The sequence below is a fragment of the Nerophis lumbriciformis genome, linkage group LG13 (assembly GCF_033978685.3).
Source record: "Nerophis lumbriciformis linkage group LG13, RoL_Nlum_v2.1, whole genome shotgun sequence".
Classification (NCBI taxonomy): Eukaryota; Metazoa; Chordata; class Actinopteri; order Syngnathiformes; family Syngnathidae; genus Nerophis; species Nerophis lumbriciformis.
The window spans coordinates 42,417,124-42,444,314 of record NC_084560.2 but is presented as its reverse complement, the minus strand read 5'-3'; the positions used below and the strand labels follow the sequence as shown (position 1 = coordinate 42,444,314).

At 35.7% G+C, this 27,191-nt stretch overlaps 1 protein-coding gene across 2 annotated transcripts in view; it reads right to left on the bottom strand.

Annotated features, from left to right (window-relative positions):
• shox (shox homeobox) overlaps nucleotides 1–26,620 on the bottom strand; it is a 37,777-nt gene extending 11,157 nt beyond the window's left edge. Inside the window, exons 1-4 of one of the 2 annotated variants that reach the window (XM_061970745.1) lie at nucleotides 26,187–26,620; nucleotides 22,771–22,982; nucleotides 12,223–12,280; nucleotides 12,014–12,123 (exon numbers count right to left, since the gene is read on the bottom strand). In XM_061970745.1, the coding sequence (XP_061826729.1) occupies nucleotides 12,014–12,123; nucleotides 12,223–12,280; nucleotides 22,771–22,982; nucleotides 26,187–26,439 (633 nt within the window). In that variant the 5' untranslated portion in view covers nucleotides 26,440–26,620. The remainder of the gene's footprint in view (nucleotides 1–12,013; nucleotides 12,124–12,222; nucleotides 12,281–22,770; nucleotides 22,983–26,186) is intronic. The other variant, XM_061970746.1, reaches the window with a different exon arrangement.
• Between the last annotated feature and the right edge of the window lie 571 nt (nucleotides 26,621–27,191).

Below are 27,191 nucleotides of genomic sequence, written 5' to 3'. Positions count from 1 at the left end.
AGGAAGCTAGAAAAAGACTACTTCACCCTTAGCCGGAAAATTGTCAGGTCAACTTTATTATCCCACCTTAAATAATAAAAAATCATTGCTTACAGAAAGTTAGCAAAGTGCTACTATCCCCTTAGCTGGAAAATTTGGGGGTCAACTTCATTATCCTCCCCTCAAGATAGAACATCTTTGGGGGGAAAAGCCTGGGAAAATTTGGTAAAGGCTAGAAAATTCAGACTTTTACAGTAAGTTACAAAGTCGGAAAATTGCCAGCTCGTCTTTAGTATCCCACCTTAAATGGTGAAAAATCATTGCTCACAGGAAGTTAATAACAATATAAAAGCCAGTTTTTGCCAGCATTGTGAAAGAGAAAGGCCGAGAATTGACATCTCAACTTTGTCACCCTAAACTACTTTTATTGGCTGTGTGAAAGGGAAAGCTACTAACCCCGAAGACAGAACATTTTTGGGTCAACTTAGTCCCAACATTATGTTGTTTGTACAGCAAGTTGCAAAAAAGGCATGAAGTCTTTTGAAAAGGGCTACAATACCCCCAAAGCCAGAATATTGCCAGGTCAACTTTATTATCCCTTCTTAAATGATGAAAAATCCTGACTTACAAGAACTTATAAATGCTGGAAAATTTGGTAGTCAACTTTATTTTCCGCCCTAAAAAAAATGGAACAACCTGACTTTTAAAGCCAGAAAATTGCCAGGTCAGGTTTATTATCCCTTCTTAAATGATGAAAAATCCTGACTTACAAGAAGTTAGAAACCCTGGAAAATTTGGTAGTCAACTTTATTTTCCGCCCTAAAAAATGGAACAACCTGACTTTTAAAGCCAGAAAATTGCCAGGTCAGGTTTATTATCCCTACTTAAATGATGAAAAATCCTGACTTACAAGAAGTTATAAACGCTGGAAAATTTGGTAGTCAACTTTATTTTCCGCCCTAAAAGATGGAACAACCTGACTTTTAAAGCCAGAAAATTGCCAGGTCAGGTTTATTATCCCTACTTAAATGATGAAAAATCCTGATTTACAAGAAGTTAGAAACCCTGGAAAATTTGGTAGTCAACTTTATTTTCCGCCCTAAAAAATGGAACAACCTGACTTTTAAAGCCAGAAAATTGCCAGGTCAGGTTTATTATCCCTACTTAAATGATGAAAAATCCTGACTTACAAGAAGTTAGAAACGCTGGAAAATTTGGTAGTCAACTTTATATTCCGCCCTAAAAAATGGAACAACCTGACTTTTAAAGCCAGAAAATTGCCAGGTCAGGTTTATTATCCCTACTTAAATGATGAAAAATCCTGACTTACAAGAAGTTAGAAACGCTGGAAAATTTGGTAGTCAACTTTATTTTCCGCCCTAAAAGATGGAACAACCTGACTTTTAAAGCCAGAAAATTGCCAGCTCGTCTTTATTATCCCTACTTAAATGATGAAAAATCATTGCTCACAGGAAGTTAGAAAATTGCTACTCCCCCCAGAGGCTGAACATTTTTTGCAGTAAACTGTATTGTCCTGACAAAAATCCTGACTTTTACAGACGGTAAAAAAGGGCGACTATCCCCAAAACTGGAAAATTCAGCTTTATTATCTTTTCCTAACAGTTGTAAGAGCCTGACTTTTACAGACAGTTAAAAAGGGACATCCCAAAAACTGGAAAATCGACAGGTCAGATTTTTTATCGCCCAGAAAAGGTGAAAAATCCTGACTTTCACAGGAAGTTAGAAAATGACTACTTCACCCTTAGCCGGAAAATTGTCAGATCAACTTTATTATCCCACCTTAAATAATAAAAAATCATTGCTTACAGAAAGTTAGCAAAGTGCTACTATCCCCTTTGCTGGAAAATTTGGGGGTCAACTTCATTATCCTCCCCTCAAGATAGAACATCTTTGGGGGGGGAAAGCCTGGGAAAATTTGGTAAAGGCTAGAAAATTCAGACTTTTACAGTAAGTTACAAAGTCGGAAAATTGCCAGCTCGTCTTTAGTATCCCACCTTAAATGGTGAAAAATCATTGCTCACAGGAAGTTAATAACAATATAAAAGCCAGTTTTTGCCAGCATTGTGAAAGAGAAAGGCCGAGAGTTGACATCTCAACTTTGTCACCCTAAACTACTTTTATTGGCTGTGTGAAAGGGAAAGCTACTAACCCCGAAGACAGAACATTTTTGGCTCAACTTAGTCCCAACATTATGTTGTTTGTACAGCAAGTTGCAAAAAAGGCATGAAGTCTTTTGAAAAGGGCTACAATACCCCCAAAGCCAGAATATTGCCAGGTCAACTTTATTATCCCTACTTAAATGATGAAAAATCCTGACTTACAAGAAGTTAGAAACGCTGGAAAATTTGGTAGTCAACTTTATTTTCCGCCCTAAAAGATGGAACAACCTGACTTTTAAAGCCAGAAAATTGCCAGGTCATGTTTATTACCCGCCCCCTAAAAGTTGCAGAATCCTAACTTTTGAAGCCAGAAAATTGCCAGGTCAGGTTTATTATCCCTACTTAAATGATGAAAAATCCTGACTTACAAGAAGTTAGAAACGCTGGACAATTTGGTAGTCAACTTTATTTTCCGCCCTAAAAGATGGAACAACCTGACTTTTAAAGCCAGAAAATTGCCAGGTCAGGTTTATTATCCCTTCTTAAATGATGAAAAATCCTGACTTACAATAACTTATAAATGCTGGAAAATTTGGTAGTCAACTTTATTTTTCCGCCCTAAAAAATGGAACAACCTGACTTTTAAAGCCAGAAAATTGCCAGGTCAATGTTTATTACCCGCCCCCTAAAAGTTGCAAAATCCTAACTTTTGAAGCCAGAAAATTGCCAGGTCAGGTTTATTATCCCTACTTAAATGATGAAAAATCCTGACTTACAAGAAGTTAGAAACGCTGGAAAATTTGGTAGTCAACTTTATTTTCCGCCCTAAAAGATGGAACAACCTGACTTTTAAAGCCAGAAAATTGCCAGCTCGTCTTTATTATCCCTACTTAAATGATGAAAAATCATTTCTCACAGGAAGTTAGAAAATTGCTCCTCCCCCCAGAGGCTGAACATTTTTTGTCCTGACAAAAATCCTGACTTTTACAGACGGTAAAAAAGGGCGACTATCCCAAAAACTGGAAAATTCAGCTTTATTATCTTTTCCTAACGGTTGTAAGAGCCTGACTTTTACAGACAGTTAAAAAGGGACATCCTAAAAACTGGAAAATCGACGGGTCAGATTTTTTATCGCCCAGAAAAGGTGAAAAATCCCGACTTTCACAGGAAGTTAGAAAAAGACTACTTCACCCTTAGCCGGAAAATTGTCAGGTCAACTTTATTATCCCACCTTAAATAATAAAAAAATCATTGCTTACAGAAAGTTAGCAAAGTGCTACTATCCCCTTAGCTGGAAAATTTGGGGGTCAACTTCATTATCCTCCCCTCAAGATAGAACATCTTTGGGGGGAAAAAAGCCTGGGAAAATTAGGTAAAGGCTAGAAAATTCAGACTTTTACAGTAAGTTACAAAGTCGGAAAATTGCCAGCTCGTCTTTAGTATCCCACCTTAAATGGTGAAAAATCATTGCTCACAGGAAGTTAATAACAATATAAAAGCCAGTTTTTTGCCAGCATTGTGAAAGGGAAAGGCCGAGAATTGACATCTCAACTTTGTCACCCTAAACTACTTTTATTGGCTGTGTGAAAGGGAAAGCTACTAACCCCGAAGACAGAACATTTTGGGGTCAACTTAGTCCCAACATTATGTTGTTTGTACAGCAAGTTGCAAAAAAGGCATGAAGTCTTTTGAAAAGGGCTACAATACCCCCAAAGCCAGAATATTGCCAGGTCAACTTTATTATCCCTACTTAAATGATGAAAAATCCTGACTTACAAGAAGTTAGAAACGCTGGAAAATTTGGTAGTCAACTTTATTTTCCGCCCTAAAAAATGGAACAACCTGACTTTTAAAGCCAGAAAATTGCCAGGTCAATGTTTATTACCCGCCCCCTAAAAGTTGCAAAATCCTAACTTTTGAAGCCAGAAAATTGCCAGGTCAGGTTTATTATCCCTACTTAAATGATGAAAAATCCTGACTTACAAGAAGTTAGAAACGCTGGACAATTTGGTAGTCAACTTTATTTTCCGCCCTAAAAGATGGAACAACCTGACTTTTAAAGCCAGAAAATTGCCAGCTCGTCTTTATTATCCCTACTTAAATGATGAAAAATCATTTCTCACAGGAAGTTAGAAAATTGCTCCTTCCCCCAGAGGCTGAACATTTTTTGTCCTGACAAAAATCCTGACTTTTACAGATGGTAAAAAAGGGCGACTATCCCAAAAACTTGAAAATTCAGCTTTATCTTTTCCTAACGGTTGTAAGAGCCTGACTTTTACAGACAGTTAAAAAGGGACATCCCAAAAACTGGAAAATCAACAGGTCAGATTTTTTATCGCCCAGAAAAGGTGAAAAATCCTGACTTTCACAGGAAGTTAGAAAAAGACTACTTCACCTTTAGCCGGAAAATTGTCAGGTCAACTTTATTATCCCACCTTAAATAATTAAAAAAATAATTGCTTACAGAAAGTTAGCAAAGTGCTACTATCCCCTTAGCTGGAAAATTTGGGGGTCAACTTCATTATCCTCCCCTCAAGATAGAACATCTTTGGGGGGGAAAAGCCTGGGAAAATTTGGTAAAGGCTAGAAAATTCAGACTTTTACAGTAAGTTACAAAGTCGGAAAATTGCCAGCTCGTCTTTAGTATCCCACCTTAAATGGTGAAAAATCATTGCTCACAGGAAGTTAATAACAATATAAAAGCCAGTTTTTGCCAGCATTGTGAAAGGGAAAGGCCGAGAATTGACATCTCAACTTTGTCACCCTAAACTACTTTTATTGGCTGTGTGAAAGGGAAAGCTACTAACCCCGAAGACAGAACATTTTTGGGTCAACTTAGTCCCAACATTATGTTGTTTGTACAGAACAGCAAGTTGCAAAAAAGGCATGAAGTCTTTTGAAAAGGGCTACAATACCCCCAAAGCCAGAATATTGCCAGGTCAACTTTATTATCCCTTCTTAAATGATGAAAAATCCTGACTTACAAGAAGTTAGAAACGCTGGAAAATGTGGTAGTCAACTTTATTTTCCGCCCTAAAAGATGGAACAACCTGACTTTTAAAGCCAGAAAATTGCCAGGTCAGGTTTATTATCCCTACTTAAATGATGAAAAATCCTGACTTACAAGAAGTTAGAAACCCTGGAAAATTTGGTAGTCAACTTTATTTTCCGCCCTAAAAAATGGAACAACCTGACTTTTAAAGCCAGAAAATTGCCAGGTCAGGTTTATTATCCCTACTTAAATGATGAAAAATCCTGACTTACAAGAAGTTATAAACGCTGGAAAATTTGGTAGTCAACTTTATTTTCCGCCCTAAAAGATGGAACAACCTGACTTTTAAAGCCAGAAAATTGCCAGGTCAGGTTTATTATCCCTACTTAAATGATGAAAAATCCTGACTTACAAGAAGTTAGAAACCCTGGAAAATTTGGTAGTCAACTTTATTTTCCGCCCTAAAAAATGGAACAACCTGACTTTTAAAGCCAGAAAATTGCCAGGTCAGGTTTATTATCCCTACTTAAATGATGAAAAATCCTGACTTACAAGAAGTTAGAAACGCTGGAAAATTTGGTAGTCAACTTTATTTTCTGCCCCAAAAGATGGAACAACCTGACTTTTAAAGCCAGAAAATTGCCAGCTCGTCTTTATTATCCCTACTTAAATGATGAAAAATCATTTCTCACAGGAAGTTAGAAAATTGCTCCTCCCCCCAGAGGCTGAACATTTTTTGCAGTAAACTGTATTGTCCTGACAAAAATCCTGACTTTTACAGACGGTAAAAAAGGGCGACTATCCCAAAAACTTGAAAATTCAGCTTTATCTTTTCCTAACGGTTGTAAGAGCCTGACTTTTACAGACAGTTAAAAAGGGACATCCTAAAAACTGGAAAATCGACGGGTCAGATTTTTTATCGCCCAGAAAAGGTGAAAAATCCTGACTTTCACAGGAAGTTAGAAAAAGACTACTTCACCCTTAGCCGGAAAATTGTCAGGTCAACTTTATTATCCCACCTTAAATAATAAAAAAAATCATTGCTTACAGAAAGTTAGCAAAGTGCTACTATCCCCTTAGCTGGAAAATTTGGGGGTCAACTTCATTATCCTCCCCTCAAGATAGAACATCTTTGGGGGGGAAAAGCCTGGGAAAATTTGGTAAAGGCTAGAAAATTCTGACTTTTACAGTAAATTACAAAGTCGGAAAATTGCCAGCTCGTCTTTAGTATCCCACCTTAAATGGTGAAAAATCATTGCTCACAGGAAGTTAATAACAATATAAAAGCCAGTTTTTGCCAGCATTGTGAAAGGGAAAGGCCGAGAATTGACATCTCAACTTTGTCACCCTAAACTACTTTTATTGGCTGTGTGAAAGGGAAAGCTACTAACCCCGAAGACAGAACATTTTTGGGTCAACTTAGTCCCAACATTATGTTGTTTGTACAGAACAGCAACTTGCAAAAAAGGCATAAAGTCTTTTGAAAAGGGCTACAATACCCCCAAAGCCAGAATATTGCCAGGTCAACTTTATTATCCCTACTTAAATGATGAAAAATCCTGACTTACAAGAAGTTAGAAACGCTGGAAAATTTGGTAGTCAACTTTATTTTCCGCCCTAAAAAATGGAACAACCTGACTTTCAAAGCCAGAAAATTGCCAGGTCATGTTTATTACCTGCCCCCTAAAAGTTGCAAAATCCTAACTTTTGAAGCCAGAAAATTGCCAGGTCAGGTTTATTATCCCTACTTAAATGATGAAAAATCCTGACTTACAAGAAGTTAGAAACGCTGGACAATTTGGTAGTCAACTTTATTTTCCGCCCTAAAAGATGGAACAACCTGACTTTTAAAGCCAGAAAATTGCCAGCTCGTCTTTATTATCCCTACTTAAATGATGAAAAATCATTTCTCACAGGAAGTTAGAAAATTGCTACTCCCACTAGAAGCTGAACATTTTTCGCAGTAAACTGTATTGTCCTGACAAAAATCCTGACTTTTACAGACGGTAAAAAAGGGCGACTATCCCCAAAACTGGGAAATTCAGCTTTATTATCTTTTCCTAACGGTTGTAAGAGCCTGACTTTTACAGACAGTTAAAAAGGGACATCCTAAAAACTGGAAAATCGACGGGTCAGATTTTTTATCGCCCAGAAAAGGTGAAAAATCCTGATTTTCACAGGAATTTAGAAAAAGACTACTTCACCCTTAGCCGGAAAATTGTCAGGTCAACTTTATTATCCCACCTTAAATAATAAAAAAATCATTGCTTACAGAAAGTTAGCAAAGTGCTGCTATCCCCTTAGCTGGAAAATTTGGGGGTCAACTTCATTATCCTCCCCTCAAGATAGAACATCTTTGGGGGGAAAAGCCTGGGAAAATTTGGTAAAGGCTAGAAAATTCAGACTTTTACAGTAAGTTACAAAGTCGGAAAATTGCCAGCTAGTCTTTATTATCCCACCTTAAATGGTGAAAAATCATTGCTCACAGGAAGTTAATAACAATATAAAAGCCAGTTTTTTGCCAGCATTGTGAAAGGGAAAGGCCGAGAATTGACATCTCAACTTTGTCACCCTAAACTACTTTTATTGGCTGTGTGAAAGGGAAAGCTACTAACCCCGAAGACAGAACATTTTTGGGTCAACTTAGTCCCAACATTATGTTGTTTGTACAGAACAGCAAGTTGCAAAAAAGGCATGAAGTCTTTTGAAAAGGGCTACAATACCCCCAAAGCCAGAATTTTGCCAGGTCAACTTTATTATCCCTTCTTAAATGATGAAAAATCCTGACTTACAAGAACTTATAAATGCTGGAAAATTTGGTAGTGAACTTTATTTTCCGCCCTAAAAAATGGAACAACCTGACTTTCAAAGCCAGAAAATTGCCAGGTCATGTTTATTACCCGCCCCCTAAAAGTTGCAAAATCCTAACTTTTGAAGCCAGAAAATTGCCAGGTCAGGTTTATTATCCCTACTTAAATGATGAAAAATCCTGACTTACAAGAAGTTAGAAACGCTGGAAAATTTGGTAGTCAACTTTATTTTCCGCCCTAAAAGATGGAACAACCTGACTTTTAAAGCCAGAAAATTGCCAGCTCGTCTTTATTATCCCACCTTAAATGATGAAAAATCATTGCTCACAGGAAGTTAGAAAATTGCTACTCCCACTAGAAGCTGAACATTTTTCGCAGTAAACTGTATTGTCCTGACAAAAATCCTGACTTTTACAGACGGTAAAAAAAGGGCGACTATCCCCAAAACTGGAAAATTCAGCTTTATTATCTTTTCCTAACGGGTGTAAGAGCCTGACTTTTACAGACAGTTAAAAAAGGGCTACTACCCCTAAAGCCTAACAGAAAATTAGCAAAGTGCTACTATCTTCTTAGCTGGAAAATTTGGGGGTCAACTTCATTATCCTCCCCTCAAGATAGAACATCTTTGGGAAAAAAAAAAAAGTCCGGGAAAATTTGGTAAAGGCTAGAAAATTCGGACTTTTACAGTACCGTATTTTTCGGAGTATAAGTCGCACAACAGAACAAATACCCAGAATCCCTTTCAGCACTAACTCTTCCGGGACGCTACAATATACACCCCCCGCTACCTCCTACTCCCCCACCTCAACCCCGCCCACCTCAACCTCCTCATGCTCTCTCAGGGAGAGCATGTCCCAAATTCCAAGCTGCTGTTTTGAGGCATGTTAAAAAAAATAACATGCTATGTTAAAATACTGAACACATGTTTATCTTATCCCAATAAACATGTGTTCAGTATTTTAACATAAAAGTGTTTGATTGTGAGGCATTAAAAGCCACAGAATGCAACGGGTCCATCAGACCCACAAACGCTGGCTGAGTAACAACAATATGAACGTTGCACGGAAAATTTCTCTGCCAGTTTCTGCATCCCACAGGGATTCTTCTTTTGTGTTTCTGCACCTGCCGTTCCCCCACAAGGTTGCAACATTGTTTGTCAACACTGGCTGTGCTCTCATTTTCTCGCACATTTCACCCTCTGATGTTCTGTGTACCTACACTCTGTCCTCCTCCTGTCTAGTGTTGACTAGTGTGTGCGTGTGTGTGTGTGTGTGTGTGTGTGTGGTACACAGAACATCAATGTCCACACTTCTATTAGCCCCGGGTCCAGTGGACCCGGACATCTTATATGTAATATAAATGTGTAGGGGGGGTGTATGGTGTGTGGTCATTAAATATGTATTCTGATATATGTTCTTCACAGAAAATGAGCCAAAGTCAGTAAGTCTCAGTTTGAAAAATTAATTAATTGTATCATTTTTCTTTTAATAAAAAATGAAAACGGGTCCCACAGACCCGAACACCACACAAGGGTTAATCAAAAATGTTTTCTTTTTTTTTTTCAGTCTGTCCTGTCCAGCCTAAGAATATTCCAAATATGTCGCGAAAATCTGACTTTTAACAGCGACTGGACAGCAAAGTACAGAAATTTATGTCTTTGCGATGTCTTTTGTATTCGTGGCCATGTTGTTTTTGGCTGTTTAACTCTGTTTAAACTTTTAAATACTTGTAGCGCTCAAACACTAACACTATTCTATTTATGTAACATGCACAATGGACGTTATTTGCGTAAAATAGTTATTTGTGTAAAATACACAGTGGACATTATTTATGTGAACTACACAATGGGTGTTATTTATGTAAAATACACAATGGACATTATGTATGTGAAATACACAATGGTCATTATTTCTGTAAAATACACAATGGGTGTTATTTATGTAAAATACACAATGGACATTATTTATGTGAACCACACAATGGGTGTTATTTGTGTAACATACACAATGGACGTTATTTATGTAAAATACACAATGGACATTTATGTAAAATACACAATGGACATTATTTGTGTAAAATACACAATGGACGTTATTTGTGTAAAATACACACTGGATGTTATTTGTGTAAAATACACACTGGATGTTATTTGTGTAAAATACACAATGGATGTTATTTGTGTAACATACACAATGGACATTATTTATGTGAAATACACAACGGACATTAATTATGTGGAATACACAATGGGTGTTATTTCTGTAAAATACACAATGGACGTTATTTGTGTGAAATACACAATGGGTGTTATTTCTGTAAAATACACAATGGACATTATTTATGTAAAATACACAATGGATGTTAATTGTGTAAAATACACAATGGACGTTAATTGTGTGAAATACACAATGGACGTTATTTGTGTAAAATACACAATGGATGTTATTTGTGTAAAATACACAATGGACGTTATTTGTGTAAAATACACAATGGATGTTACTTGTGTAAAATACACAATGGACGTTATTTGTGTAAAATACACAATGGATGTTATTTGTGTAAAATACACAATGGGTGTTATTTGTGTAACATACACAATGGACATTATTTATGTAAAATACACAATGGACATTATTTGTGTAAAATACACAATGGACGTTATTTGTGTAAAATACACACTGGATGTTATTTGTGTAAAATACACACTGGATGTTATTTGTGTAAAATACACAATGGATGTTATTTGTGTAACATACACAATGGACATTATTTATGTGAAATACACAATGGACGTTATTTATGTAAAATACACAATGGACATTATTTATGTGACATACACAATGGACGTTATTTGTGTAAAATACACAATGGATGTTATTTATGTAAAATACACAATGGACGTTATTTGTGTAAAATACACAATGGACGTTATTTGTGTAAAATACACAATGGACGTTATTTGTGTAAAATACACAATGGACGTTATTTGTGTAAAATACACAATGGATGTTATTTGTGGAAAATACACAATGGACATTATTTATGTGAAATACACAATGGGTGTTATTTGTGTAACATACACAATGTGTGTTATTTATGTGAAATACACAATGGGCATTATTTATGTAAAATACAGAATTGACGTTATTTGTGTAAAATACACAATGGACGTTATACTTGTGTAAAATACACAATGTGTGTTATTTATGTGAAATACACAATGGGCATTATTAATGTAAAATACACAATGGACGTTATTTGTGTAAAATACACAATGGACATTATGTGACATACACAATGGATGTTATTTGTGTAAAATACACAATTGACGTTATACTTGTGTAATGTTTATATAGTCAGTCATCAATCCTCAACAAAACTTAGCTTCTGTTTGGTCATGCTGTTAACTATCTGTCGGGCTGCACACGCTGCAAACGAGTAGCAGAACAATGAGTTTATTGACAGTGCAGTGTGAGAGCCCATGTGTTTATTTTGCAATTAAACACGTCTCAAAGGAATATAACCTGCGGAGGCACTTTCTATTTTGATGTCCGGCCCCTGAGCCCTTGGGCTCTTGAAACTGTGGCCCCTCTTTCTTTATTGTAGTTTGTTATTGCTTTTGTATGTGCAAAACAAGTCTGTATTGTAGATGAGAGTAGTACTATAGTAGTAGTACTATAGTAGTAGTAGTAGTGGTGTGTATTTGAGGCTACCTCATGTTGTACTCCAACACCTCTCAGCATGCAGGCCTCACACTCCTGCCAGCTCAACCTGAATATCCATCATCCCTTTTTTCTTTTTTCTTTTTTAACACCCCTCCCTCCTTCCTCCCCGGCTTTCATCGTCTCTTTCATGTGTACACGCCTCACGCCGCCCCGTTGGCCTAATTAGGCCGCGGCTATGTCACAACATAGCAGGCGGAGGCTTTAAGAGCGAGGAAGCGAGCGCCGCTGCAAATGGAGGACGAGGAGGAGCAGAGGGAGGGTGAAAGGTGCACGGACGCACTAAAAGATACTGCTGACTCATCGTTTCACTCCCATGGAACTCCTGCAGTGGAGTCCATACACCCCCCCCCACCCCCTTACCCCCATGAGTGAGAGTCAGGGGCCTACCTGCTGGAAGGGCATGCGGAGGGCCCCCATGTTGACGTAGGGCGCCACCCTGCAGGCGTCCAGGTGGCTGCCGCTGCCCAGGATGACCCCTGGAGAGAAGGGAAAGATGTCTGTCAGGCCGCCAGACAGTTGTTGTTGTGTGAGAAGAATTGTTTTGCTTTTTAAAAGAAGAATATTCAAAAAAAAATAAAAAATCACAACACGTTTACCTTTGTGCATCTGGTTTTCTTGTTTCCGACATTTTGCTCTTCTGTTTTGAAACCAAACCTGCAATTAAAAGAAAGAAAAAAAAAGCGCCATATTAGATACTTTAGTCATCATTTGTAATAGAGTACCGTATTTTTCGGAGTATAAGTCGCTCCGGCCGAAAATGCATAATAAAGAAGGGAAAAAACATATATGAGTCGCATTTTGGGGGGAAATGTATTTGATAAAAGCCAACAGCAAGAATAGACGTTTGAAAGGCAATTTAAAATTAAAGCTGCAAGCAGTGTCCCAATACTTTTGTCTAGTTTTAGTCTGAAGTGTCCCAAGACTTTTGTCTAGTGTACCTACCTTGTCTGCATTGTGTGGGCACGTTGGTGCTTCCTGCTTTTAAGCAGCCATCTTAAAAAAAAGCATCAGCGCAGCGGGTCTTTGAAGGGTCATAAAATCCAAACCGGAGCAGGTTTTAAAACTCTGTTCTGTTATTTTATACACAAGGGTTTAATCTCTCTCCTGTGTTAGTTTGAAGCCGAAACGACAAACGCGCTCAGAGGAGATAGTTTTTGAAGGAAGGTGACCGGTTTTTTACAAAAAATTTGTTTTGAAGGGGGAATAGCAAACTTCCTGTTGATTTTTGCTGGGGGTTGTCAATTTATGAAATGTAGGTCTAAGTAAGACCTACATAGAGGTTTTTGTTTCATGTCTCTCCGACCTTCCCAGGGAGAGTTACAGGCAGTTTTGTCAGTTTTTTCATCCGAGGAGCATTTTTTTGTGCGTTTCATTAAAAAATTGCGCTAGAGCACAATTTTGAGATTTGGGGTTAGGTTTTTTTTATTAGATCACAATTTTTGCCAGTCCTGATGTGTGTGTTCAGTTCGGTGAGTTTTGACGCATGTTAAGGGGGTCAAATTACAGCTCAAAGAGGCAAAAGTGACTGTTTGTAGTATTTTTTTGTCTTGAAGGGGGAATTGCCAACTTCTTGTTGATTTTTTGCCCAAGAATTTTGTCAGTTTTTTCATCCGAGGAGCAGTTTTTTTGTGCGTTTCATTAAAAAATTGCGCTAGAGCACAATTTTGAGATTTGGGGTTAGGTTTTTTTATTAGATCACAATTTTTGCCAGTCCTGATGTGTGTGTTCAGTTCGGTGAGTTTTGAAGCATGTTAAGGGGGTCAAATTACAGCTCAAAGAGGCAAAAGTGACTGTTTTTAGAACTTTTTTGTCTTGAAGGGGGAATTGCCAACTTCTTGTTGATTTTTGCCCAAGAATTTTGTCAGTTTTTTCATCCGAGGAGCAGTTTTTTTGTGCGTTTCATTAAAAAATTGCGCTAGAGCACAATTTTGAGATTTGGGGTTAGGTTTTTTTATTAGATCACAATTTTTGCCAGTCCTGATGTGCGTGTTCAGTTTGGTGAGTTTTGAAGCATGTTAAGGGGGTCAAATTACAGCTCCAAGAGGCAAAAGTGACTGTTTTTAGTACTTTTTTGTCTTGAAGGGGGAATTGCCAACTTCTTGTTGATTTTTGCCCAAGAATTTTGTCAGTTTTTTCATCCGAGGAGCAGTTTTTTGTGCGTTTCATTAAAAAATTGCGCTAGAGCACAATTTTGAGATTTGGGGTTAGGTTTTTTTATTAGATCACAATTTTTGCCAGTCCTGATGTGTGTGTTCAGTTCGGTGAGTTTTGAAGCATGTTAAAGGGGTCAAATTACAGCTCAAAGAGGCAAAAGTGACTGTTTTTAGTACTTTTTTGTCTTGAAGGGGGAATTGCCAACTTCTTGTTGACTTTTGCCCAAGAATTTTGTCAGTTTTTTCATCCGAGGAGCAGTTTTTTGTGCGTTTCATTAAAAAAATTGCGCTAGAGCACAATTTTGAGATTTGGGGTTAGGTTTTTTTATTAGATCACAATTTTTGCCAGTCCTGATGTGTGTGTTCAGTTCGGTGAGTTTTGAAGCATGTTAAGGGGGTCAAATTGCAGCTCAAAGAGGCAAAAGTGACTGTTTGTAGTACTTTTTTGTCTTGAAGGGGGAATTGCCAACTTCTTGTTGATTTTTGCCCAAGAATTTTGTCAGTTTTTTCATCCGAGGAGCAGTTGTTTTGTGCGTTTCATTAAAAAATTGCGCTAGAGCACAATTTTGAGATTTGGGGTTAGGTTTTTTTTATTAGATCACAATTTTTGCCAGTCCTGATGTGTGTGTTCAGTTCGGTGAGTTTTGAAGCATGTTAAGGGGGTCAAATTACAGCTCAAAGAGGCAAAAGTGACTGTTTTTAGTACTTTGTTGTCTTGAAGGGGGAATTGCCAACTTCTTGTTGATTTTTGCCCAAGAATTTTGTCAGTTTTTTCATCCGAGGAGCAGTTTTTTTGTGCGTTTCATTAAAAAATTGCGCTAGAGCACAATTTTGAGATTTGGGGTTAGGTTTTTTTATTAGATCACAATTTTTGCCAGTCCTGATGTGTGTGTTCAGTTCGGTGAGTTTTGAAGCATGTTAAGGGGGTCAAATTACAGCTCAAAGAGGCAAAAGTGACTGTTTGTAGTATTTTTTTGTCTTGAAGGGGGAATTGCCAACTTCTTGTTGATTTTTGCCCAAGAATTTTGTCAGTTTTTTCATCCGAGGAGCAGTTTTTTGTGCGTTTCATTAAAAAATTGCGCTAGAGCACAATTTTGAGATTTGGGGTTAGGTTTTTTTATTAGATCACAATTTTTGCCAGTCCTGATGTGCGTGTTCAGTTCGGTGAGTTTTGAAGCATGTTAAGGGGGTCAAATTACAGCTCAAAGAGGCAAAAGTGACTGTTTGTAGTATTTTTTTGTCTTGAAGGGGGAATTGCCAACTTCTTGTTGATTTTTGCCCAAGAATTTTCTCAGTTTTTTCATCCGAGGAGCAGTTTTTTGTGCGTTTCATTAAAAAATTGCGCTAGAGCACAATTTTGAGATTTGGGGTTAGGTTTTTTTATTAGATCACAATTTTTGCCAGTCCTGATGTGTGTGTTCAGTTCGGTGAGTTTTGAAGCATGTTAAGGGGGTCAAATTACAGCTCAAAGAGGCAAAAGTGACTGTTTGTAGTATTTTTTTGTCTTGAAGGGGGAATTGCCAACTTCTTGTTGATTTTTGCCCAAGAATTTTGTCCGTTTTTTCATCCGAGGAGCATTTTTTTGTGCGTTTCATTAAAAAATTGCGCTAGAGCACAATTTTGAGATTTGGGGTTAGGTTTTTTTATTAGATCACAATTTTTGCCAGTCCTGATGTGTGTGTTCAGTTCGGTGAGTTTTGAAGCATGTTAAGGGGGTCAAATTACAGCTCAAAGAGGCAAAAGTGACTGTTTGTAGTATTTTTTTGTCTTGAAGGGGGAATTGCCAACTTCTTGTTGATTTTTGCCCAAGAATTTTGTCCGTTTTTTCATCCGAGGAGCAGTTTTTTGTGCGTTTCATTAAAAAATTGCGCTAGAGCACAATTTTGAGATTTGGGGTTAGGTTTTTTTATTAGATCACAATTTTTGCCAGTCCTGATGTGTGTGTTCAGTTCGGTGAGTTTTGAAGCATGTTAAGGGGGTCAAATTACAGCTCAAAGAGGCAAAAGTGACTGTTTGTAGTATTTTTTTGTCTTGAAGGGAGAATTGCCAACTTCTTGTTGATTTTTGCCCAAGAATTTTGTCAGTTTTTTCATCCGAGGAGCAGTTTTTTGTGCGTTTCATTAAAAAATTGCGCTAGAGCACAATTTTGAGATTTGAGGTTAGGTTTTTTTTATTAGATCACAATTTTTGCCAGTCCTGATGTGTGTGTTCAGTTCGGTGAGTTTTGAAGCATGTTAAGGGGGTCAAATTACAGCTCAAAGAGGCAAAAGTGACTGTTTGTAGTATTTTTTTGTCTTGAAGGGGGAATTGCCAACTTCTTGTTGATTTTTGCCCGAGAATATACTATTATAAAATCTAGGTCTAAGTCACACCTACATAAAAGTTTTTGTTTCATGTCTCTCCGACCTTCCTAGTGGGAGTTACAGGCAGTCTAGTTTTTTTTTTTCGTAGGGGGCGCTAGAGCGCAATTTTGAGTTTTGTGGTTCGGTTTTTTTTTTAAAAAGGCAATTTTCGCAGGTCCTGATGTGTGGGTCAAATATGGTGAGTTTTGAAGCATGTTAAGTGGGTCAAATTACAGTTTAATGTGGCGGTGGAAGAATAAAGAATAATAAAACCTTACAAATTCAATAGGTCCTTATGTCCCATTGCATAAGGACTCCCTGTGGGAGTCCTTATACAATGGGCCATGCGGGCCCTAATAAATGAAGAATAGTGAACAACAGGCTGAATAAGTGTACGTTATATGAGGCATAAATAACCAACTGGTATGTTAACGTAACATATTATGGTAAGAGTCATTCAAATAACTATAACATATAGAACATGCTATACGTTTACCAAACAATCCGTCACTCCTAATCGCTAAATCCCATGAAATCTTATACGTCTAGTCTCTTACGTGAATGAGATCAATAATATTATAATGTGTTCATCATTTCACACATAAGTCGCTCCTGAGTATAAGTCGCACCCCCGGCCAAACTATGAAAAAAACTGCCACTTATAGTCCGAAAAATACGGTAAGTCACAAAGTCGGAAAATTGCCAGCTCGTCTTTATTATCCCACCTTAAATGATGAAGAATCATTGCTCACAGGAAGTTAGAAAATTGCTACTCCCCCCAGAAGCTGAACATTTTTTTGCAGTAAACTGTATTGTCCTGACAAAAATCCTGACTTTTACAGACGGTAAAAAAGGGCGACTATCCCCAAAACTGGAAAATTCGGCTTTATTATCTTTTCTTAACGGTTGTAAGAGCCTGACTTTTACAGGAGTTAAACAAGGACTACTACCCCTAAAGCTTAACAGAAAGTTAGCAAAGTGCTACTATCCCCTTAGCTGGAAAATGTTGGGGTCAACTTCATTATCCTCCCCTAAAGACAGAACATCTTTGGGGGAAAAAAAAAAAGGCCGGGAAAATTTGGTAAAGGCTAGAAAATTCGGACTTTTACAGTACTGTATTTTTCGGAGTATAAGTCGCACAACAGAACAAATACCCAGAATCCCTTTCAGCACTAACTCTTCCGGAACGCTACAATATGCACCCCCCGCCCGCTACCCCCTACTCCCCCACCTCAACCCCGCCCACTATGAAAAAAACTGCATAATAAAGAAGGAAAAAAAACATATATAAGTCGCATTTTTGGGGGAAATGTATTTGATAAAAGCCAACAGCAAGAATAGACATTTGAAAGGCAATTTAAAATAAATCAAGAATAGTGAACAACAGGCTGAATAAGTGTACGTTATATGAGGCATAAATATGCAACTGAGAACATTTGCTTAAGACCTACTTTTATTCTCTGGCTTTTAACACTACGTGAGTTGTGTGGTCCTCTGTTGTCGTCTGTGTTTTTACATTTTTTTATTTGTATTTACTGTCTTAATTGGTTTTACCCTTTAAAATAATTTTTAATCATATTTATTTTTTTTATTTTTTTTTATATATATATTGGTTTTATATGTATTTATTTTATGTGTGAAATGATTAACACATTATAATATTATTGATGTCATTCACGTAAGAGACTAGACGTATAAGATTTCATGGGATTTAGCGATTAGGAGTGACAGATTGTTTGGTAAACGTATAGCATGTTCTATATGTTATAGTTATTTGAATGACTCTTACCATAATATGTTACCTTAACATACCAGGCACCTTCTCAGTTGGTTATTCATAGGGATGATGTTTGATAAGAAATTATCGAGTTCAAGCCCATTATCGAATCCTCTTATCGAACCGATTCCTTATCGATTATCTTATCGAATCCAGATAGGTGGTTGCAGGCCCGGCCCTAACCAATCTGGCGCTCTAGGCAAGATTTTAGGTGGCGCCCCCCACCCCCCCACATCGGCAGTGAAGTGTATATACTCACAAGAAACCGAATAGCTTTGTCTTTGACCTTTTTTTTTAACTTACAACTATACCTAATATATAAAGGGGTGGAAAAGTGACTATTACCTGCAGGGCAAACATTAGCTAACCAGAAGGCAATAACAATGTAAACAAAAAATATCTAATACAAATGTCCCAGAGGAATGTAGGTGGGAGTACTGTAATTACCTAACGTTACATTATTATTTTCCATAACAATTTAGCCCCTCCACAATATTAACCCGACATTAAAACAGAACTAGCTATTTATTGATTAGCAATTGCCGACTCATGTAACATTAGCTTAATGCTAAAAAGCCAGGTTACTATCACATTCTGTAACAGACAAATAATTTCATGTAGGCTAACGTTACCTACTTGCTACCTCTGTCTTTTCTCGTTTCTCCTCCTCTTCTTTTCTCTTTTTTCTTCCCTGGGCACCTGACAGTTTTGGCCGTTTTGACATCTTGTGTTGATTTTTTGATGTGGTGACGTCCAAAAAGAGTCATGATACGGGAAGGGAGGGGGCGCACCGTGCGGGGGGGGGGATGTTGTAACAAATAATATTTCTATTAAATAGGCTTTACTTTGCATTTTAATTAACGTGAGATTATTTTTTGTATTTAGAAATAATAGTACCACTTTTTTTTCTCTCTTTTTTTTTTTTTTCTCTCCAACATTTGTGGCACTTGCGTGGCGCCCCCTGATGGACGGCGCCCTTAGCATTTGCCTATACGACCTATGCCACGGGCCGGCCCTGGGTGGTTGTATATGGGAAAAAACCCCCACAATATTTGGTTTAACAAAAGCTCACTTTTATTTTATAAGAAAAAGATAAAATAAAATAAATAAATAAATATTGACTGTTCCCCCCCCCCCCCCCAAAAAAAAAAAAAAAAAATATTGACTGTTGTTACCCAAAGTATATTAAGTGTGATTTTTCAGAAAAACTGATATATACAGTAACACAAAAACAACCTGTCTCTGTGATAACTATAGGTGTATAGCCATGCCTTGAGGCGTTTTTTTCCCGATCCATTATTTTTGCTGCTTGTGTGACAGCAAAAATCACGTATAACACAGGAAATGACGTAGCTCAGTCATTAGACCATACTTGCCAACCTTGAGACCTCCGATTTCGGGAGGTGGGGGTTGGGGGCGTGGTTAAGAGGGGAGGAGTATATTGACAGCTAGAATTCACCAAGTCAAGTATTTCATATATATATATATATATATATATATATATATATAGATAGATATCTACATCCTGAAAATATGCAAACAAACTGTGTTTAGATAATTGATACTTCAAACTTGCATAGATAAATATTAAGGAACATAACATAACTTGGCTTCTGATAGTTTCAAAATGTAATGAATAAAATGCTAAAGTTGTTGATAAACAAGCAATTATTTTAATAATTAAATATGGTCATTTTATATGAATTATTATGATAATTTAAAATCAATTATTTCGAATATGTTTATTTTAATGTATAATTCTATGGCTGGATGTAATAAGGAGTCACGAAAAAATACAATTAATTTTGATGTTTTTAGCAAAATATAGTAAAAATGTTTTTTTGTTTTTGTTTTTTTAAATTAATAAATATATTTATTTTTAGGTAAGATAAACATAATAATACAATTTATCTCTAGTCTGGATGATTTAGTTCTTGTCAGCCCTGTTGTCCTCCCGTCATGAAAAAAGGCTGTCCTCACTCAAGTCTGCATGAAGCTGGAGGGGGCGTGGCCTCCAGCTCCGGCTGAAAATCGGAGAGATTTTCGGGAGAATATTTGTCCCGGGAGGTTTTCGGGAGAGGCGCTGAATTTCGGGAGTCTCCCGGAAAATTCGGGAGGGTTGGCAAGTATGCATTAGACTGAGCTACGTCATTTCCCGTGATGTCCCACAGGGCATTTCCTGTGGGCCGGGATTCGTTCCCAGGGATTCGAGTAAAGAACCAACTCTTTTTCTTTACTATAGTGGCATCGATAACGGGAACCGGTTCTCAAAAAGGGATTAGAGTCCATGGAATCGGTTCTTTTCTTATCGAACAACCGGGAGAACCGGTTTCGAACATCATCCCTAGTTATTTATGCCTCATATAACGTACACTTATTCAGCCTGTTGTTCACTATTCTTGATTTATTTTAAATTGCCTTTCAAATGTCTATTCTTGCTGTTGGCTTTTATCAAATACATTCCCCCAAAAAATGCGACTTATACTCCAGTGCGACTTATATATGTTTTTTCCCTTCTTTATTATGCATTTTCGGCCGGTGCGACTTATACTCCGAAAAATACGGTAGTAATAAAGGTGCATGGAGAACTTAGCCTTAAACATATGCAGGAAAATGATTAAAGCATATGCAGTTGTGACAGTATGCGAGGTGTTAAAGCTGCAATCAGGAAAAAACAATCAAGGCCAAAAAGCATAGAAAATAAAATGAGTATCAAAGTAATTAAACATTCTGTTTTTGGGGGGCCCTAAATTAAGCCTAAAAAAAGGCTACATGAAGTCAAAACATGAATACTACAGCAGAGTTGGCTGCTCAGTATCATGGCCACTGATTGGCTCAGCCTCAGCCAGCATTACTAAATTGGATTAAATAAAGGATGACTATTAGGTGTTATTTCCAGGCTAAATTAGGGCCCTAAGCAGAATTGTATTAATCCCTCATTAATGTTTTTTTCTAATTTTTTTATTTTTTTTCTATACTTTTTTAATCAAACTCATATTTAATTTGTTTTATACTAAAAAAAAAACAATTTGTTGGAAATAAATCGTTCAGTGATTGTTAATTTGGTGCAAAATATTAATGTTGACTTGACTTTTATAAACACAATTCATAGAATTCAAAGCCTTTCAAGACTCGCACTGATGGTTATTGTATTTATCCGTGACAGAGCAGGAAGCGGCTAGGGATAAGTTTGCTGTGAATTTCCACATGAAGCGCCTTTTTTTTTTTTTATTTAACATTTAGCACTTTTAATCCGAGGTTTGGCAGGGCCCGTGATCTCTACTTATATGTCTGGAGGATTCTCGTATTAATAAAACATATTCACACGTTTATATTATACATCAACTATGAAAATATTACATTCATGATTAATAATTCCTATTTTCAGAAATGCTTTTGCCACGACCAATTAATAGCGATAAACGAGGAATTACTGAAATATGTGCAAATAATGTGTGTAAATGTGCACTATATATTAGTTTGTTAGTTTATTAACATTGCATATTATTATTTAGGTGTTTTTTTCCCCCCAAATACATAAGTTGGCGTTTTACCTTATTTAGTTGCACAAATGTAAATAAACATGTTCAATGCTAATAAACAAATAGACAATTAAATATGTACAAAAAATGAGTATACAGTGTGTAAATGTGCTAGACGTTGTTTACATTATGTGCAACTACATGAAAATATGACACTGTACATAAGAGTGCATGTTATTGTTGTCAGGCCATTAATGCTCATCCTTTGGAAGTGAATAATGTGAATATCAGCGTCCTTTTGAATGATTATCGTCTCACTGATGAGGAATTAGGGATTGTTTGGACTTCACAGGATTTAGTGTTGATGATGATTAGTACCGGTAGTAGTGTGATGACGTCATTGGGAGGGAGCCGGACAACGTCATAATAGTGCCTTAGATTTATTTCTTTTTTTAATCAATATTATTATGAGGATGGTGCGCAGTTGTAAGATAAAAGTGTCTATAGAGTATGTTAGATCTTCATTACCGTTTTTCACAAACGCCATAATCTCTTTTTTTTTTTTTTTTTTTTTTGACAAGAGACAGTGAATAATGACATTTAATTTAGCAGCGCGCCGGCACACACACACACACACACACACACACACACACACACACACACACACACACCGACATATATAAGTGAATTAGAGAGTCTGCTCATAACTTTCAATTACACGACGCATTGACAGCACAACACACACACACACACACGGCGAATAAAAATAAACACACTTTTCCCTGCTGCACGTGAACGCAACACTCCTATTAAATCCTATCAGTCGCATTTAATTGCGGATAATGATGCGTTCGTGTTCGTTAACAAGAGCACGTATTATCGGGCACAATTAATGTTCGTTTTTGTTTCATATTGCATATCTCACGGTATTTTTTTTGTAGAATTAAATAGACAGTTTTTATTTTTATTATCTTTTTTATTTTATTTAATCATTTTTTTAATATATTTTTTTTAATACGCTGTAGCACTTTAAGGTTGTTTACTCAATGTAAAGTGCTTTTTACAAATAAATTATTATTATTATTATTATTAGATAACCTTTTTAAAAGTGCCAAATACCAAACTGTGTCTGTTTGAAAATAATTTGTCTAATTAAAATGAAATTATTAAATATGTATATAATGGATAATATTTTTCTTTCATTTGATGTTTTTTTTTTTTGTGTGTGTCTATTTATCCACGAATCTTTGTTTTGACAAGAGTTGTCACTCTGAGCCTTATTTTAGTCCAGCTCCGTGCCAATTATCTGCACCTGTTCCACCTTCTCCACCTATAGGGAGCCAGAAAAGCAAGACCCGGAGGAAAAGGGCCAAACTAGTGCGGGGCCCACCTGGACGCGGGCCTCGGAGAGACCGAGGCGCTGGCTGAGCTCCTCCCGCATGAAGGCGTCAGGGTAGTGGGTCTCGTCGAAGAGTCTCTCCAGCTCGTTGAGTTGTTCCAGCGTGAAGTTGGTGCGACTTCGGCGCTGTTTCAGCTTGCTTTGAGCGTCCTCGTCCTCGGACTTCACCTCCTCCTTCTTGTCCTTGCTGCACTCGTAGATGCCTGCACGGAGCACAAGGTCAGTTTTTACCTCCTGCGTGTGTGTGTGTGTGTGTGTGTGTGTGTGTGTGTGTGTGTGTGTGTGTGTGTGTGTGTGTGTGTGTGTGTGTGTGTGTGTGTGTGTGTGTGTGTGTGTGTGTGTGTGTGTGTGTGTGTGTGTGCAACATACATCGAAATCATTGGCAAATTCTTTTAATATATATGTCATTATGGAAGCATACTATTTTTTGTTATTAATCATATTAAAAATTATGGGGAAAAAATATATATATCTTAAGGATTTTTTTATTAATCATATTAAAAATTATGGGGGAAAAATATATATATATATATATATCTTAAGGATTTTTTTATTAATCATATTAAAAATTATGGGGAAAAAATATATATATATATCTTAAGGATTTTTTTTATTAATCATATTAAAAATTATGGGGAAAAAATATATATATATCTTAAGGATTTTTTTATTAATCATATTAAAAATTATGGGGGAAAAAAAATATATATATATATCTTAAGGATTTTTTTATTAATCATATTAAAAATTATGGAGAAAAATATATATATATATATATCTTAAGGATTTTTTTATTAATCATATTAAAAATTATGGGGAAAAAATATATATATATCAAGGATTTTTTTATTAATCATATTAAAAATTATGGGGAAAAAATATATATATATATATATATCTTAAGGATTTTTTTATTAATATATTAAAAATTATGGGGAAAAAAATATATATATATCTTAAGGATTTTTTTTGCACGTATAGTTTTTTTTTTGCACATTGTGCCTGATAGAACATTTTCAAATGCATTAATAACATGCCAGATAATGTCACCAAAAGTCCATTTTAAAATCATAGACTGTATTTATAGTATTCACATGTGAATAATGCTGTATAATAGACTGTATTTATATTATTCACATGTAAAAGAAAAAATACCTAAGTGTTTATTGTTTATTGTGAGCAATAAAGTACTTTCTATTCTATTATATTATATTCTGTTCTATATGAAATAAAAAAATAAATAAATTGCTTCTCTATAGCTGAGTAACATTATATGTTTTTGTATTTCAAAGGACAATATTGTGCAGAAATTAGGAAAATTGTAAATATTACTAGTTTATGTTTGGAAATGTATTATATTTGTACAGTTAAAAGTTGAAGATGTTGCTTTTGTGCTTGGAAACATATGAGTGCAAGTATAATAACATTCATACTGAATGATTAATGATAGTTATTTTGTACAATCTGATTCCAAATGATTAATTCTTAAAAATGTCTTTCTTTATATGTCTGGAAATAACATGATTTTATTGTTAAAAATGCAGTCAAAATAATCGTTTGTAACATATATGTCTGGAGGTATTATTTTATTGTTTATGTACCTTCTAAAAGAATAATTTGTAGCGTTCGTCTGAAAATAATATTGTTGTTTCGAAATAATCGTATGTATGGACATATTTCATTGTTTTAATACCTTTTAAAATAATAATTTGTAGCATTTATCTGGAAATAACATTATGTTATTGTTTAAAATAGTTAAATATATGTGTGGAAATATTTCATTGTCCTAAAACCTTGTAAAAGAATAATTTGTAGCATTTATCTGGAAATAACATTATTGTATTGTTTAAATGACCATAAAAAAAATAATCATATGTGTGGAAATGTTTCTTTGTTCTGATGAATTTGTAGCATTTGTCCGGAAATGACATTATTTCATTGTTTAAAAATAACCATACGTGTGGAAATATTATTACATTACCTTATAAAAGATTAATTTGTAGCATTTGCCTGGAAATAACGTTATTGTATTGTTTAAATTACCCTAAAAATAATCACGTGTGTGGAAATATTATTTCATTGTTATAAACCTTCTAAAATAATAATTTGTAGCATTTGTCTGGAAATAACATTATTTCATTGTTTAAAAATAACCATATGTGTGGAAATATTATTACATTACCTTATAAAAGATCAATTTGTAGCATTTGCCTGGAAATAACATTATTTTATTGTTTAAAAATAACCATACATGTGGAAATATGATTACATTACCTTTATAAAAGATTTATTTGTAGCATTTGTCTGGAAATAACGTTATTGTATTGATTAAATTACCCTAAAAATAATAATGTGTGTGGAAATATTATTTCATTGTTATAAACCTTATAAAAACAATAATTTGTAGCATTTTGTCTGGAAATAACATTATTTTATTGTTTAAAAATAACCATACGTGTGGAAATATTATTACATTACCTTATAAAAGATCAATTTGTAGCATTTGTCTGGAAAAACATTATTTTATTGTTTAAAAATAACCATACGTGTGGAAATATGATTAAATTACCTTTATAAAAGATCAATTTGCAGCATTTATCTGGAAATTACGTTATTGTATTGATTAATAATAATAATAATGTGTGTGGAAATATTATTTCATTGTTGTAAACCATAAAAAAAAAATTGGAAATAACATTATTTTATTGTTTAGAAATAACCATATGTGTGGAAATATTATTACATTACCTTATAAAAGATTAATTTGTAACATTTGTCTGGAAATAACATTATTTAGTAGTTTAAATTACCATTAAAAAAAAACATTTGTCTGGAAATAACAATATTTTATTGTTTAAATTACCATTAAAAATAATTGTCTGGAAATTTAAAAAAATATATTGTTTAAATAACCATTAAAAAACAATTTGTCCGGAAATAACATTATTTCATTGTTTAAATTACCATTTAAAAAAACAATTTGTCCGGAAATAACATTATTTTATTGTTTAAATTAGCATTAAAACACTTTTTATGTCTGGAAATAAAAAAAATGTTATTGTTTAAATTACCACGGAACGGAAATATTATTTAATTGATGTAAACACCTAAAATAATCATTTCCCGACAATAATATTTTCATTGCTCCCCCAAAAATAATTGGTGTGAAAATATTAGAACATATTTAAAATAATGACATTTAAGGTTATTTGTTATGTCCAGAAATAATGTCATTCAAAATAAAATAAAAATAGGTTGTCTGCACGTATTTAATTTGAATGCACAGAGGACTCTTATTTTGTAGTATTTAGGTGACAGAATGCGGATTTTTTAGCATAAAAAAAGTATAATATGTAAAAAAAAATTTAAAAAAAAATGTAATGGATTGATGGGGGGGGTTACGGTACCTTCCGTGGGCCTCGTGACGCTAAAGTCCTTGAGCTTGTCCTTGTCCAGCTCGTGCACGTGCTCCTTGAACACGTGCAGCGGGCAGTGCGCGCCCTCGGCGAAGTCGTGCGCGCCCTGCTCGGGGCTTTGCAGCTCGCGCGCCCGCGCCAAGCCGCTCTCCAGAACTTCCCGGTAAGTGATGGCCTCCTTATTGCTGCTCTCCTTGCTCTTCGCCTCGAACGACTTGGACACGAACGCCGTCAACTCTTCCATGGCGGCGTGCACCTCTTCTTCTTCTTCTTCTTCTTCTTCTTCTTGTCCTTGTCACCTCCTGATGTCCTCCTCCGCTTTCACTTAGTTTGTATTAATATCAAAAAAAAGAAAGAATATAGAAAAAAAGGAAGAAAAAAAAAATCCCCGGCGTGGACCCTCCGCGTGTGAGGAGGGAGTGGAGGTGAGATCACTCCTGCTGTTGTGTTTTGGAGAGCTGACTATTTATACACCACCACCTCCAGAAAAAAAAAAAAGAAAAAAAAAAAAAGAAGCCTCCTCTTCCTCTTCCTCTTCCTCCTCCTCCTCCTCCTCATCCTCACGCTGCCGTCTCTTGCAATTAAAGGCCTCAGCTGCACTTTTTGCACAATTCAACTTTCAGCAATATGGTCGGGGGGGGGGGGGGGGGGGGGTGCATGCATCCAATCTTCCTCACTTTTCTATCTTTTTCCTCTTCATTTTTTTCCCAACAAATCAATGATGTCGCTGATGGAGGCTGTTAGATGAATGAAAAGGATGACAAGTGTGCTCTCTTTATACTCTTAATATTCATTCATTACCATTTTTATAATGACATCATTTGACTGCAATAGCAATGATGTATTTTACAGACCACAGTGTTTACACAATTAAAATATTTTCTTTTTTTTAAATGTTAAATTATGTCCTTAATTTGATTTTTTTTTTTTAAATTAATTTTAATATTGTAGCCTAACAGTAGTGCTTCAAGAAGAATACTCCCTTCATTAAAAAAA